The sequence below is a fragment of the Thunnus thynnus genome, chromosome 17, assembly GCF_963924715.1.
Source record: "Thunnus thynnus chromosome 17, fThuThy2.1, whole genome shotgun sequence".
Taxonomy (NCBI): Eukaryota; Metazoa; Chordata; class Actinopteri; order Scombriformes; family Scombridae; genus Thunnus; species Thunnus thynnus.
The window spans coordinates 12,204,797-12,218,269 of NC_089533.1; the positions used below are offsets into that span (position 1 = coordinate 12,204,797).

Consider the following 13,473-nt stretch of genomic DNA (forward strand, 5'->3'; position numbering starts at 1 on the left):
TGACAGACTACAATGGCAGATGAATTTCTAATTTGATTTGGGTTTCCTGTATATCATGTCAATTAAAATTAAATTATTTTCCCTTGTCCACTTCCACCAGGTCATGGGCTCTGGGGGCCATTGCCCTGCTGTTCCTGCTGGGGCTGACGTGGGCCTTTGGTCTCCTCTTTATCAATGAAAACACAGTAATTATGGCCTACCTTTTCACCACCTTCAATGCCTTCCAGGGCATGTTCATCTTCATCTTCCACTGTGCCCTACAGAAGAAGGTAACAATGCAAGAATAATGTTAGAGTTATGGATATTATTGTGAATAAGCAGATGAAATATCGTTAAGATTGATCAATGAATAAAAGGCAGCATATGTGTTCAGCATATAGAGTAATTGCAAAAAAGTACATTTTGCTATAGCATTCTGTTAAAAACCTCTGTTGCTACACATTGGGTCCAGGTTATTGAAACTAAGTGTTTGTGTTTACGAGTGGCTTTAAAACCTGCCTGCTGTGCCGGTGGTGTTATTTTTTCACAGGTCCATAAGGAGTACAGTAAGTGTCTGCGTCACTCCTACTGCTGCAGCCGCACCTCCACCACCAGCTCCCACGGCTCCCTGAAGAACTCGGGTCTGCGTGCCAACAACCGCTACTACAGTGGCAGCCAAGCTCGCCACGCAGCGGCCCACAGACAGGTGCAGGCAAGACAGACCCACACACATAAATGAAGGCACACACAAAGCAGCATGCACACCTGTTTGTTCATCTCTACACATCAATAAGGCTACTGTTGGGTTTTAAAATCATGTTTTTTCTGAGAACAAATGAAAAGTAAATCTGCCTGTGCAGAAAGATGATTTTACTTGTTTTCAGTGGAAATCAGCTTGTTTCAGTAGAATGAAACGAAAAATCAATTTTCTTGAATAAAATGACTTTCTTGATAGTATCTGATTTATTTTACAACTCTGCCAAAAATGGTGTCAAAACAGAATAAATTGCTTTGGAAACAAGGGAAATTTTCTCACCCATTTTTTTTCACCTTGTTTAAAAAGGTCTGTTATGTAAGATTCTGAAGTACAAAATGAGTGTATCTGCGGAGGTTTGATTGCTGATCAATACCAATGACTCACCGATTACTTTGTGAACAACTCAAATTCACTTACTTACCTAACTTCTCATCCCACAGTCACGTTGTTCTCACTTTCCAATAATAAACACTGTACATTACATTACATTTTGTTCTCAGTTAAGAAGCAGTATCAAAGTATTTTACATTGTGATATATAATCTGCTGATTAAACACCTCTATTACAAATCTGGTCTAATCAGCCAACGTCCTCTGTTGGGAAAATTTTACTTTGCCACGCGTCTATCCATTACTGGCAGCCCTGTGCTTAATTAACTAATTAATAAAGATATCCTTTGAACTCCACGTGCTATATATAGACACAGACACTGTACGAGATATCCAGAAATACTGTACGTGCTGGCATATGTGCAATGGCACAGAGACATACACACACTGACAGTTGTTTCTCACAGTCAACAAACAAGCTTCCCCACAATGTAATAAGACGCTTCCAAAGAACAATTGTATCAGCCACTGCAATCATGTCTTACACATCTCGAGTTTATTAGTGCCCCTCATGATAACATGACATAGCTGTGTGCCTCTTTACTCGACGCCTCAATCTCTTTGTCTGCCGTGTTTGCCTATTGTTCTTTGTGGATTAGAACGAGCCCTGCAGTTTTGATTACAGCAGCCCCACTGAGTTACAAAGTCTACCCACCGCGTTTCTATATTTAACGTGTTGTCTGTTTGCTGCCACTCACTGCGCTCTGCTCCTTCTTCCAGAGTCGGATCCGCAGGATGTGGAACGACACGGTTCGGAAGCAGACGGAATCTTCTTTCATGGCGGGAGATATCAACAGCACCCCGACACTCAACCGTGGTGAGCCCTCCCTCTGTTGCTGCTCTGCTTCCCCTCTGTTGAGTTAATGCACGCTTAAATGCACACAAACACATAGATTCTAACACACATATAGACATTAACTACTGACATGCACAAAGTATGGGACTAGAGTGAACAGAGCCACGCTATAACAAGTGTTAAATGTGCACATATGACGGTAATGTATGTTCACATGCCTTGTGTATTAAAGTTAATCAATGATCCAGCTTGTCTTGCATCCAGTGGACAGCAGTTAGTAGCAGCAATATCTTAAATTGAATAACATGGAGTGAGGGCAACTTGGTGGGTGGTGGGTTTCAGTTCATAGTGCAATGACGGCCACTGGTCAGTGAAAGCACTTACCAACAGCAGAAATGTATCTGGCTTGACCGCTCACACTCACATAACATATCTGTTATGTGAATGTGTGTGTAGGTGTGTAGTTGGCGTTACTGAGTTAATGTTCCTGCCAAAAACCTACGCAATAAACTCCCATTTTTGTAATTATGAAGGTTTAAGTGTATTTCTAATTTTTAATGGTTTAAAGTCAATAATAATAATTTTATTTAAGAAAAATAATACACTTGAACACATCTTGGATCACTTTTATTAAAGAATAATCCTTTATCGACTCCATAACCATCAGAAACAGTTATAATATGCAGCCATTTGCAGTGAAAAGAAGAAAGAGTTTTTTGGTTTTGGTTTATTGACCACATTCTAATATATTTATTAAAAAAAATTGTAGGCTTTGTCAGCAATAGAACAATAATATACTGGACATTTTTCCATCGTTCCTGGTGTTTACACAGTCCTCCAACTTTTATCAAGACAGAGATAGGCATTCAGTGTCTGACATAAAAATATCTTAGAAGTTAGGGCTGAAACAATTGATAAAATTGTTTCAAAAGTAAAAATTATCAAAGACACTTCATTTACAAAGGAAATCACATCATAAAATACAGATAGTTAGAGATGTAAATATGAGTGAATTCAAGTTTAGATTATGAAACCACATTAAGATGTTCTCATTCTATTATAATGGCAGCCATTGTTTAGCCTGTGCTTTAAAGTATGGAGGGTTTGGCTGCTCCTCAATTAAAGTAGGTAGATTATTCCATGCCAAGGATGACTCTCACCAGTTTATTTTGTGTTTCTTGAAGTTTCCGTTTGAAAGCTTTGAAAGCTGTCTATAAGGGCCCACTGCCATGAACTAACAGCAGTGTCAAAATAACATTGGATCAGACAGGAGGCTAATAATTTCAGCCTCTTTTCAGTATGTTTGCCTTTATCTGACATTTACCTTTAGGCCATAGCAGCATTTTGAAATTACTAACACTGCATCAATCTTAATGTCCAGGTCAGAGTCCTTCCTTAGCCTAACTCTCATTCCAAAAAAGACCTAGTCTTACCTAAGCGTACAAGAAGCCTTTTTCCGATTTGATTTCCTATTTTATTTAATAATCAACTAATATTTCCTGTATCTTCTCTTTATCCCTATGAGACACCAGGATAGTTGAATTGTCTGCGTAAAATGACAAAGAACTGTTGCTGGCTACTTTCATGTCATTAATAATAAGCAAAAAGAGTATAGGGCCCAGTACACGGCCATGAGGCACTCCACTGGTGATGTTATAAGGCTCAGAGAAACAAACAAACCTCAATAATCTGTCTTTGCTTTATTTATTCATTTTATTTTGTGATTTCTATGATTTGAACAAAGACTAGACCAAAAAATCAGACAATATCATATATTGTGTCATGGTCTTTTGCAATAAATTATTGAAAATCCAGCTCATGTACATATTGCCAAAACAGACATAATTCCTTTCTTTTATAAGATTCCTGCTTTGTCAATATATATATGTATATGTATATATATATATATATATATATGATATTTATTTGTTTAGTTTTCACGTAAGTTACACAGAAATGTAGATGACTGTCTTGCAATATATTGTGTATCACAGAGACGCATGTGTTTTCAAACCATCATTATAGCGAAATTTTGTGATAGCACTGTATCATGAGAAAGCCTGTGGTTCCCAGCCCTAGTTTGAACTCTGTCCTCTCAGCCTTTTATAGTTGCGTGAGATCAATCAAATCCCATGTCCTCTTTGCAGGGCACTAGCAGTAATTTAAGAGAAAAAGAAGTGAATAATGTGTGTGGAGTCACTGATTGTCTCAGCCTCAGCAACTGGTGGCGTCAGTGACACCGAGACGATCAAGGTTGGCTCAGGTTGCAGATTGGGGGGTGGGCGGGGGGGATGTTGATGATGACACAGAGGCAGTTGCTAAATCAGCCGTCACTCTCTATGCTAATTTCATCCATTTTGTTTTTAATGAACTGATTAGCGTGTGAGCGAACAGGGGGTAATTATTCTAATTGAGGAGAGTGACAGGAGCAAGGCAGGGGGTGAGGAAGAGGGGTGCTACGAGTGAGCTAGATGGATGAGAGGTGTGTGCGTGCGTGCGTGTGTGTGTGGTCGGGCGGGCGGGTCGGTTTCCGGGGCCTCGTCACGATAGAGCAATCACCAGGCCTGGAGGAGACGCACATTGTGGATCATTCCATGGTGCGCTGTCAAACACAAACAACTGTGCTGTGAAGCCTTTATTTTCTGTGCCTCTGAGAAAAGTTTGTCAGTTGGCAGAAAGTGAAAGACAAAGGGGAGCGCAAGAGGGAGAGAGAGGAAAAGAGAGATAGGGAGAGAGGTGCTATCATGGAGGAGTAATTAAGGAGGCCAAATCTAAAGGAGAGAGGCTGTGTTGTTATCACTGGCATCTGGAATCTCTTTGATTTCTCCACTTCACTTCTTTATGAACTGCAATCTCTTCCTGACAATAGTAATGTGTCCAGGAGACGAGGCTCGCAGTACACACACACACACACACACACACAGCCTCCCATGACTCCCCTTGCCCTACTTTCTCTCCCCACTTAGAGCTAGTTCCTTTAATTTTCTACAGGATATTCCTATGAGGTACACACGAACAACTAATCCTAACTAATTTGGTGGTGTTTGCCTGTCGGAAAAAAAAAAATTCTGGCATGAGAAACTGAGAAAATGTGGTTGAATCCACACAGCAGAACAAGCCAGAGAATGGAGGGAGAGGGGTTTGTGTGGCATGCCAGAAAGATAGACGGGAAGTATAAGAGGAGGGAAAATGACAAATAAATAGCTGTGTGTGAGTGCATATTTTATTTTATTTTTTACAATTCCCTGCTCCCTTGCTATGTGATGAACGGTAGGCGTGAGACCTGAAGGTTGCACTTAGCCTTGGACTACTCTCCGTCATGCTGTCCTATTTTTAATTTCATGGCATTTCTGTTCGAGTTGCCTCAGGCTCGAGCCATACATGGGCATTATACAACATTCTCAGTGTGCCATTTCTTTGAATTATATTTGTCTTGTAGTGGCATTCACATTTCACTGTGAAATTAACTGTTTCAATGGTTGCACCCCTAGACTACATAATGGCATGCATTACTGTTCTCCCCCTCCGACTACATTGTCAGTGGCCAAAAGAAAAAAAAAAAAGAATGCTCCAAACAGTACCTTTCCCCTGCAATTGTATTTTTACTCAAAGGTTACAACCAGCAGCACTGTGAAATGCATTACTCCATAAAGCACAGGCATAACAAAAATAACCCCATCTGAATAATCATGGTGGCTCTGTGGTGGTTAGCACTGTTGCCTCACAGCAAGAATTGTCCTGGGTTCGAACCCCGGCCGCCCCAGGTCTTCTCTGTGTGAAGTTTGCATGTGCTCCCCGTGTTTGTGTGGGTTTCCGCTGGGTGCTCTGGTTTCCTTCCATTATCAAAGAAATGTATGTTAGAGTTGACCACTGGCAAAAGAACTGGAGTTGCACCGCGGGCACTGCACCGTGGCTGCCCACTGCTCCTACTGTATAATATGGGTCAAATGCAGAGGATAAATTTTGTTTCTATATATGTGAGTGCTGCCAAATGACAATAAAGAGGGTCTTAATCTTTATTTCAATAAACACTAAATATTTTTATGATTCCAGATGTCATTACTGAGTCTTACACCTATTGTTTGCAGTGTTTTTGCTTGCGTTTTCTCTGCTTACATTTGAAGCAAAGATAGGAGCTTATTTAAGAGTATAAGAGTACGGTCTTGACCTGCTCTATGTGAAAAGTGCCTTGAGATGACTTCTGTTGTGATATGGCGCTATATAAATAAAAATTGATTGATTGATTGATTGATATTTATGATAATAGTAATATACATTTTTTGAATGTTTGTGTGTTGCAGCAACCATGGGCAACCATCTCCTGACGAACCCGGTGTTACAGACTCGCACTGGTACCTCTCCTTACAACACTCTGCTGGCTGAGAGCTTCACCCCGCCCTCACCTGGAGTCTTCAACTCTACTGGTTAGCTTTTCATGAACGCGCCAGTCTGTGTGTACAGTCCTGTCAGTGTGTGTGTATTATGTGCTCAGCTTCCTGTCTTATCGTCTGTTGCTCTGTCAGTAGTTTGACATGGTATACACACACTCACTGCTGTGTTTTGAGTGTTCACATGTGTGCGTGTGTGTGCCTGTTTGTGTGTCGTTTTTTTCAGACTATGTAGCTGTCAGACTGATTCACTAGGCTGAGCAGAACAGAGCCAAACAGTGCCTACAGCCTAACCAGCCATCTGGTCAGATCTTGAATCTTCATGAGAACAGCCACAAATTGATTAGAAGTTTAGGTACAGCTGTGTCTGCCAGAAATCTTGAGGACAGCTTTCCTGTTGCCAAGCAGAGAAAAATAGTCAGCTTAAATCATGACGGCCGTAGAAAGGTATCAGGCAGCTCAGTGGCCAGGGACAGTCCATCTGGATGTAGGTCAGTCAGGTGTGAGTGCTCACTGTAAGTGCCTGTGTGTGTGTGTGTGTGTGTGTTTGTGTGTGTGTGTGCTTGCTTCTATCTCAGAGTGGGACTCTTTAAACAGCCTGATATTTTATTGCAATGCTGCATTGCTGCATTCCCAGTCTACTCATTTGATGCCATAACTGCTAAATTAGACATGTTCTTGTAATTGCTCAACAACAGTACCATGTACGTGTGTGGCTGGTCGCTGGCAGAGTACGTACCCGCAGAGTATCAGGCCTTGTGTCTGAGGACTGAAATTTGAGGCGGCGATTCTGTTAAATATTTTAAAGCCTCTCCGCACAATACGTCAAGCCTGATGGCCACAGGCCTGGCAGCCAAGACATTTTTAGAAGAAAGTGGGAGAGGAAGTAGGGCACTTCATTAGAATGTCTAATTACCCACACCACCACCGAAGAAGAACGTTGATTAAAGTCATACTACACATTAAATTTTAATATTGAACATGCCTCTCACTTTTTGGGCGGCTGCGGTGTTTGCTCTGCTCTGTGATGGTAATTTAAGAGAAAAAGCACATCTTTGGTGTGTTGAAGGCAAGTCGTGAAATAAACATTACTGCTATACTTTACTGGGTTTTGTATGAATTATGTATGTATCCAGGTGTCACTGACAGTAGTAAATAAATATCCGATGTATCTTCTGTGGCAACACTAAGTCTGCATAAATCAGAGTTAATGTGACTGTGCGTATGTTTGTGTTTGCGGTAAGAGTTTGGAGGTTGGACGTGAGAGTGTGAAAGAGACAGAGAAAAGGCTGAAGGGGCAGATGGATTTTTATTCCATTAATGGGTCCTATTTAAAATTCCTTAAAAACGAATACATCAAGTTAATGTTGCATCATTAAAGGACACTTACTGACTTGTGTCTTTCATTTTATTCACTCCACATGACTTTCTCTTGGATGCACAGGAACCTTCCGTGACCCAAGTAAGCGTACTTCACGTCAGTTCACATCACTGTAAACTACTCCAGCTTAAATTTTACCATCTGATATTTGTTCTTCTTCTCTTACTGACATTTGAATCTTACTGTATGATAATAACGCTGAAATTCTCTGCTCTCTGTCTCTCTTATGTTTGTGTTTGGGTCCAGAGAGCACGTTATCTAAAGTCCGCGACCCCTGTGGGATGGAAACCCTGCCGCTGAACGGTAACTTCAACAACAGCTACTCCCTGCGCAGTGGCCCAGGGGGTGGAGGCGGGGGCAGCTGTGATTTCCTAGGTGGCGGGGGTGAAGACAGTCCCCCGCCCCTCCTCAATCCCCGCGGCTCAGAGGCCCTGGTAGGCGGTGGCATCCGACGAAACCTCTCTGATGCCGCAGCCTTTGAAAAGATGATCATCTCTGAGCTTGTGCACAACAACCTGAGAGGTGGTGTTGGAGGAGGAAGTGGAGGAGGTGATGTAGGGGACAGGGTGTGTGGCAGCCTGGCCAGGGGACGTCCTCATGTTGGAGTTGGAGGGGGCACAACGGGGACTGGGCCAGAGCCGTCAATAAGCATGGATGAAGAAGAGGACTTTCTGAGAGACGGGCGGCAGCGCACCCCGCAGGATGTGGAGCTGCTTTATAAAGCTCTGGAGGAGCCCCTGCTATTGCAACGTGCCCAGTCAGTCCTCTACCAGAGCGATCCAGAGGAGTCAGAGAGCTATACGGCTGACCTCACTGAGAGCCTGGGCCACAGCGGCCACAGTGGCCAGAGTGCTGGCGGGCAGGGAGGCAACAGAGCGCCTGACTCCCCGGCCCGTGACTCCCTGTACACCAGCATCACCAACCTGCGAGACTCACCCTACCCTGACAGCAGTCCTGAGCCCCTGGAGGTGGTGCCCCGCTCGGCCCAGCCCCCTGAGGAGCTGTACTACAGCTCCGGAAGGCCTGCCCTGGGCTCTCGTGGGGCCCCCATGCAGACCTTCTACCAGGCCCCACCCCGGAGACCGAGTGGGGAGGGACACCAGGCTCAGGAGCCTGCCCACAACGAGGGAGACGGACAAATGCAACTGGTCACCAGCCTGTGACTGGAGCCTGAAGGAAGAAGTTGGGGACTAATGTGATGGCCATTGTCGCCTCCTAGCCCATCTCGTTCTCACGTCTCTCCACTTTCTGCTTGTTTGGTTGCCTTTCTTTCTCTTGACTTTTATTTAACTAACAGATGAGCAAACAGAGTGACCTTCAGGGGGAGTTGTGGCTGACTCTGCAGAAGCAGCCTTTATCTTTGACCTTCCCCCATCTTATGGAGATGAGTGATGGGGGTTTTCCTGCAGAGCATTCATCCACTTTCTCCAACCTGAGTCCTCCCCAGTTCCTTTGGTACTTTAAGGCCAAGTCCAGCACTCTGAATGTACCGATCCACCCCCTTTACCTTCAGATATTTCAAAACTTTTAAACTTTGTTAAAGTTTTTTATGTAATTTCTCTTCAGACCTGCCTCCGGAGATGGGAATATCATTTTATATTTTATCTCATTTCTCTTTCGTACCATCCATAGGTCTTTTTTGAGTCATCATTTGATAGGAGTACTTAGCTGTGGAGACAGGGAATATAGTACACTATTATAACCTAAAAAATGTCTCAAAGAAAGCTCTTCATTGTTGCCAAAAATATCTTTTATTGAGCCAGAACAGAAACTAGAACATTCACAAGGCAAACACGCACTCACACACACGTACACACACATGCATACACTCACTTATCCAGAAGTGCTCATTACTGAACATCAAAAGTGAAAACAGTACTCCATCTAAGTAAAAGGGAGCGAGAGCTTTTGTTCCAAGCAGGCAGTGGAAGCTGATTAAGTGTAGTTGCCTTCATTTTCTCTTGCTGTGAATCGACGACTATGTACAGAAGTGGAGTAGAGGTGGAGGCGCTGCATCACCCCTCCAGAGCAGGAGAACCTTCACCCATATGACTGGCCAATCCTCTCCACTGTTCTCTCTGGTTGTTTGCTTTAGGCATTTGAAAAGTTAAATGACTGCCTTGCTATCATTTTGGAGAGAGTATTCATTTTGTTGACTTTGGATCTGCATCCTCTGGGGGCTGCGAGTGTGGACCGCTGTCGCTCCCTCCCCCCCTGTACTTTGCTGTTAGAGCCTAGCCAGATGAAGTGGACTTGTTTCCTGTGTGTGGTTGTGACAAGCAAGACTGTAAATGTCGCAAACGCACTGGTCGACCATTTGGTATAACTGTGTACATAGGAACCACACATGAATCTACTTTATTCCTACTATGTAAATAGAGACACCAGATGATCAAAAGCAACAAAAAGTAACAAATACTATGAGAAATGACTTCTTGTACTGCAACAAACCAACAAAAGAAAAAAATAAAATGTTTTGGAGTTTGTGACCTGAATGATACACTCTATCTCTCTCCCCTGTTGCTTGATCTCTCGCTCTCTCGCTCTTCTGTGCCCCAGCACTGTGCCATTCAGTGAAATCCAATGGAGAGAGAGAGACAGAGAGAGAGAGAGAGAGTGAGAGAATTTATGATGTGTAGTAGATTTTATTTATACAAATTAAAAATGGAACTAAAAAATCCTGGCACAATTTTTATGTAATATAATTCATTACATGTTGTTAATATTTGACCTTTGACATTCCCAGGGTGGAATTGCCTACGGCAGCGAGGGGCGGGAGGTGTGGGGCAAGCGAGATAGATGTTGTCAAATGTCATACTGTGCCTCACAGGCACGATAAAGCATTGTGGGTGAATGACAGCATCCATAAAGTGATTTGGTTTGTTCTTGTATTATTTGGAAGATACCGGTATAACCAGATTACTTACTTTTAAGATGGGTTTTTAGCATGAATGATAATGACATTTGTTTTGCTATCAGAGAATATTGCATTTTGCTGTTTCTTAAAGATAGTTTCAGCATTACTCCAGAGCCCAATGTGACAATTCATTCATTTCATGTGTGCATGTGTGTGTGTGACTGTATGAATGTGTCAGAGTGCTTGTTTGTGTGTTAAGTGTCCAGTGTATGTGTGTGTGTGTGTGTGTGTTCTTGCCATGCGCCAGACTTTTGTAAGTGCACACGCATTTGAAAGGCTATATTTTTTGTGACGTGAATTGAATGCACGTCATACAAGGGGGGATACTCATCTCAGAGAGCTGCCATTAGTTTTCCACGTCAAATGGAAGTTGCTCTTCAGGTACAAGGAGGACAGGAGAAATCAGACTGCCTCGGGAGACATGAGATAACCATATACCATGAAAATGACAAGCAGGGTTGACTGATCGGGAAGAACATGTTTCCAATATGCCACCTTATGCAAGCGATACATTTGAGAAATTAGCTGTCAAGAGAGAGCCACTCATGAGGCTCCTTTCATCCAGCTGCAATCTGTCTGACCTTTAAAAAAAAACTGAGAGTTTGCCTTCTTCTGCGATTTATTTATAGGTATTTGTTATGGTTTATTTATCAGTTTTATGTATGTTTTTTGAATGTTTATTCACATTGATTTATTCATGGCGTTTTTTTTTTTTGTTTTTTTTTTTGTTCTGACTGCCTCCCTCGTAAACCTGCGGCAAGCGAAAAGAGTGTGATGTGTGGATGGAACGTGAGCAGAAAATAGATGCATCCACAGCAGTGTGACATTTGGCTAGGGCCTGACTGTCCCACTTCTAAAAGAACCCAAAGGACAGCTTTTAGCTGTGGCTCCTGGGGCTGAAAGAGAGAGAGATAGAGAGAGAGGGTTAAAGACAGACAAGGGGAAGGGATTACAAGGATTTGTCACCATTTATTCCTGTTATTCAAATAACTTGTGTAAGTAACATTGTATGGGCCGCAGAGCACGGTGAGGCTCAGAAAGAAGGCCCCGGTATCATCACTTGAGCCATACGGGGAACATGTGCAATACTGGTTTGATGGTACATGACTTGGATTTTGCAGCTGAACCTGGGAGTTTGTGTTTACAAATGAAAAAAAGACAATATGCACATGTATTCTGCTCTGCTGCAGTGCTGGACAAAGTGAAGCACGGATCTTATGGCTCAGTGGTGGAGCACTGTGCTGAGACAGTGCTCACTAGTCGACCGAGGACAACTGAATGTATTTTAACAAGCAGGACTGAAAATCAAACAATTCACATAAGACGGTCATCATTCTCACCATCATCACCATTAACTCCATCCCTCCCTTATTGTATTTGACATAATGTGCTGATGCTGATCTGCGGTGCTCAGCTGGGACCTGCCCCATGGAGAAACACTGTTTAGCCTGACACTCCCCACGAGGGGAGGAATGTGCGTCACCTTGGGCCTGCTTCTCTTTTTCCAACACCTCCAAGCTCCTTTTTTTCCCCTCCCCCAACCCCCTCACACCCCACATCTCATCCGCATTTTAATATCAATCTCAATGGACTCCATTAGTGCAGCACTTCTTTGAGAGTGTTAATTTGTTTTGTCAAAAGCTTTGTTTATCCCAGATTAATATCTCAATAAACAGAGGAGTGCTGTACTGTGGTAAATGATAGTGATTATACAGTAGAACATCTGCGGCCCACGCTGTCGGACGAAGGCTCACACAACGGGAGTTTCTCAACCATTCAAAACCCTCCAAACCTCTGATTACAATAATAACACCGTGGGTACTAATTTACTGCAGTGTTTTCGCCTTCACTCTCTTTCCGGCTCTCTTTTTCCGTCTTTGTGTGCAAATGGTTGACACAATTCCCATTCCATGCCGGTGGCAAGCCTGACGCGTGTGCTCCAGCGGTTTGGTGGGAAGTTGTTTAAAAAGTGGGATGCCCAACCTTTGACACAGTGCTGTCTCACCCCTGCAGCTTAGTGTCAGTGGAGAGTGAGCTGTGGCATTGTTCAGTCTATCATTAGACAGCAGAGGTCCCAGCAGGCCGACAGTCTGTTCACTTGCAGTTGACCCTTTCACACACAGACCTTTTTTTTTTTATTTTTGATTTGTGATTTGTGTGGCCTAGATCACACCAGGAGGGCGGATGGGATACTGGTGTGTGAGTTCACCAGCAGCAGGGCAGTAGAGGGTCATTATGTCTGCAAAGACTGGCCCAAGAGGGAGACAGCAGAGATGTCACAAATTCATAGCTATAGGCAGTGAGAGCGAGAGGATGCAGTGAGGAGGAGGAGGAGGAGGAGGAGGAGGGGGTTGCAACGAGGCTGTGCAGGGTCGGATCTGGAGATAAGAAGATGAATGCGCTGCTTTATTTCAGATGGCTTTCTGTTGGTGGTATGTAGTCCAAAGGTTATCACATTACGGTTAAAATTGATCAAGCTGGCATGTCAGATCTCAAGTTTGTTCACAGAATAAAACAAATGTGCTTGTAGAGGGAGAACGATGACGTGCTTGTTGTTTGGTCTAATGGATGCTTCCTTAAAAAAAAAAAAAAAATGTGAAAAAGAATCCACTGCCTCATCAGCCAATTAAAGCGAGATTTTTAGAGTGCTAACAAATGCAACTGGATTTTCCTATAGAGATTTTTAAAACGCAAATGTAAACAATGATAAAGTAGTACTATTTTGTTATTGGTCTCTTGTTACGTGTCCACATGACTACTATACAGTACTTTTAGAGAGTATATAGAGTAGTTTTAAGAATATGTAGGGGTATGGCATAAACACCAATGATGAGGATTGTGCTGTTTCTCTTTTGTGTTGAATATG

At 43.0% G+C, this 13,473-nt stretch overlaps 1 protein-coding gene across 1 annotated transcript in view; it reads left to right on the plus strand.

Annotated features, from left to right (window-relative positions):
* adgrl1a (adhesion G protein-coupled receptor L1a) overlaps nt 1-13,174 on the plus strand; it is a 92,596-nt gene extending 79,422 nt beyond the window's left edge. The window contains exons 20-25 of the mRNA XM_067616488.1: nt 101-269; nt 530-685; nt 1,846-1,942; nt 6,223-6,345; nt 7,754-7,771; nt 7,937-13,174. Of these exons, the coding sequence (XP_067472589.1) occupies nt 101-269; nt 530-685; nt 1,846-1,942; nt 6,223-6,345; nt 7,754-7,771; nt 7,937-8,853 (1,480 nt within the window). The 3' untranslated portion in view covers nt 8,854-13,174. The remainder of the gene's footprint in view (nt 1-100; nt 270-529; nt 686-1,845; nt 1,943-6,222; nt 6,346-7,753; nt 7,772-7,936) is intronic.
* The last annotated feature ends 299 nt before the right edge of the window (nt 13,175-13,473 follow it).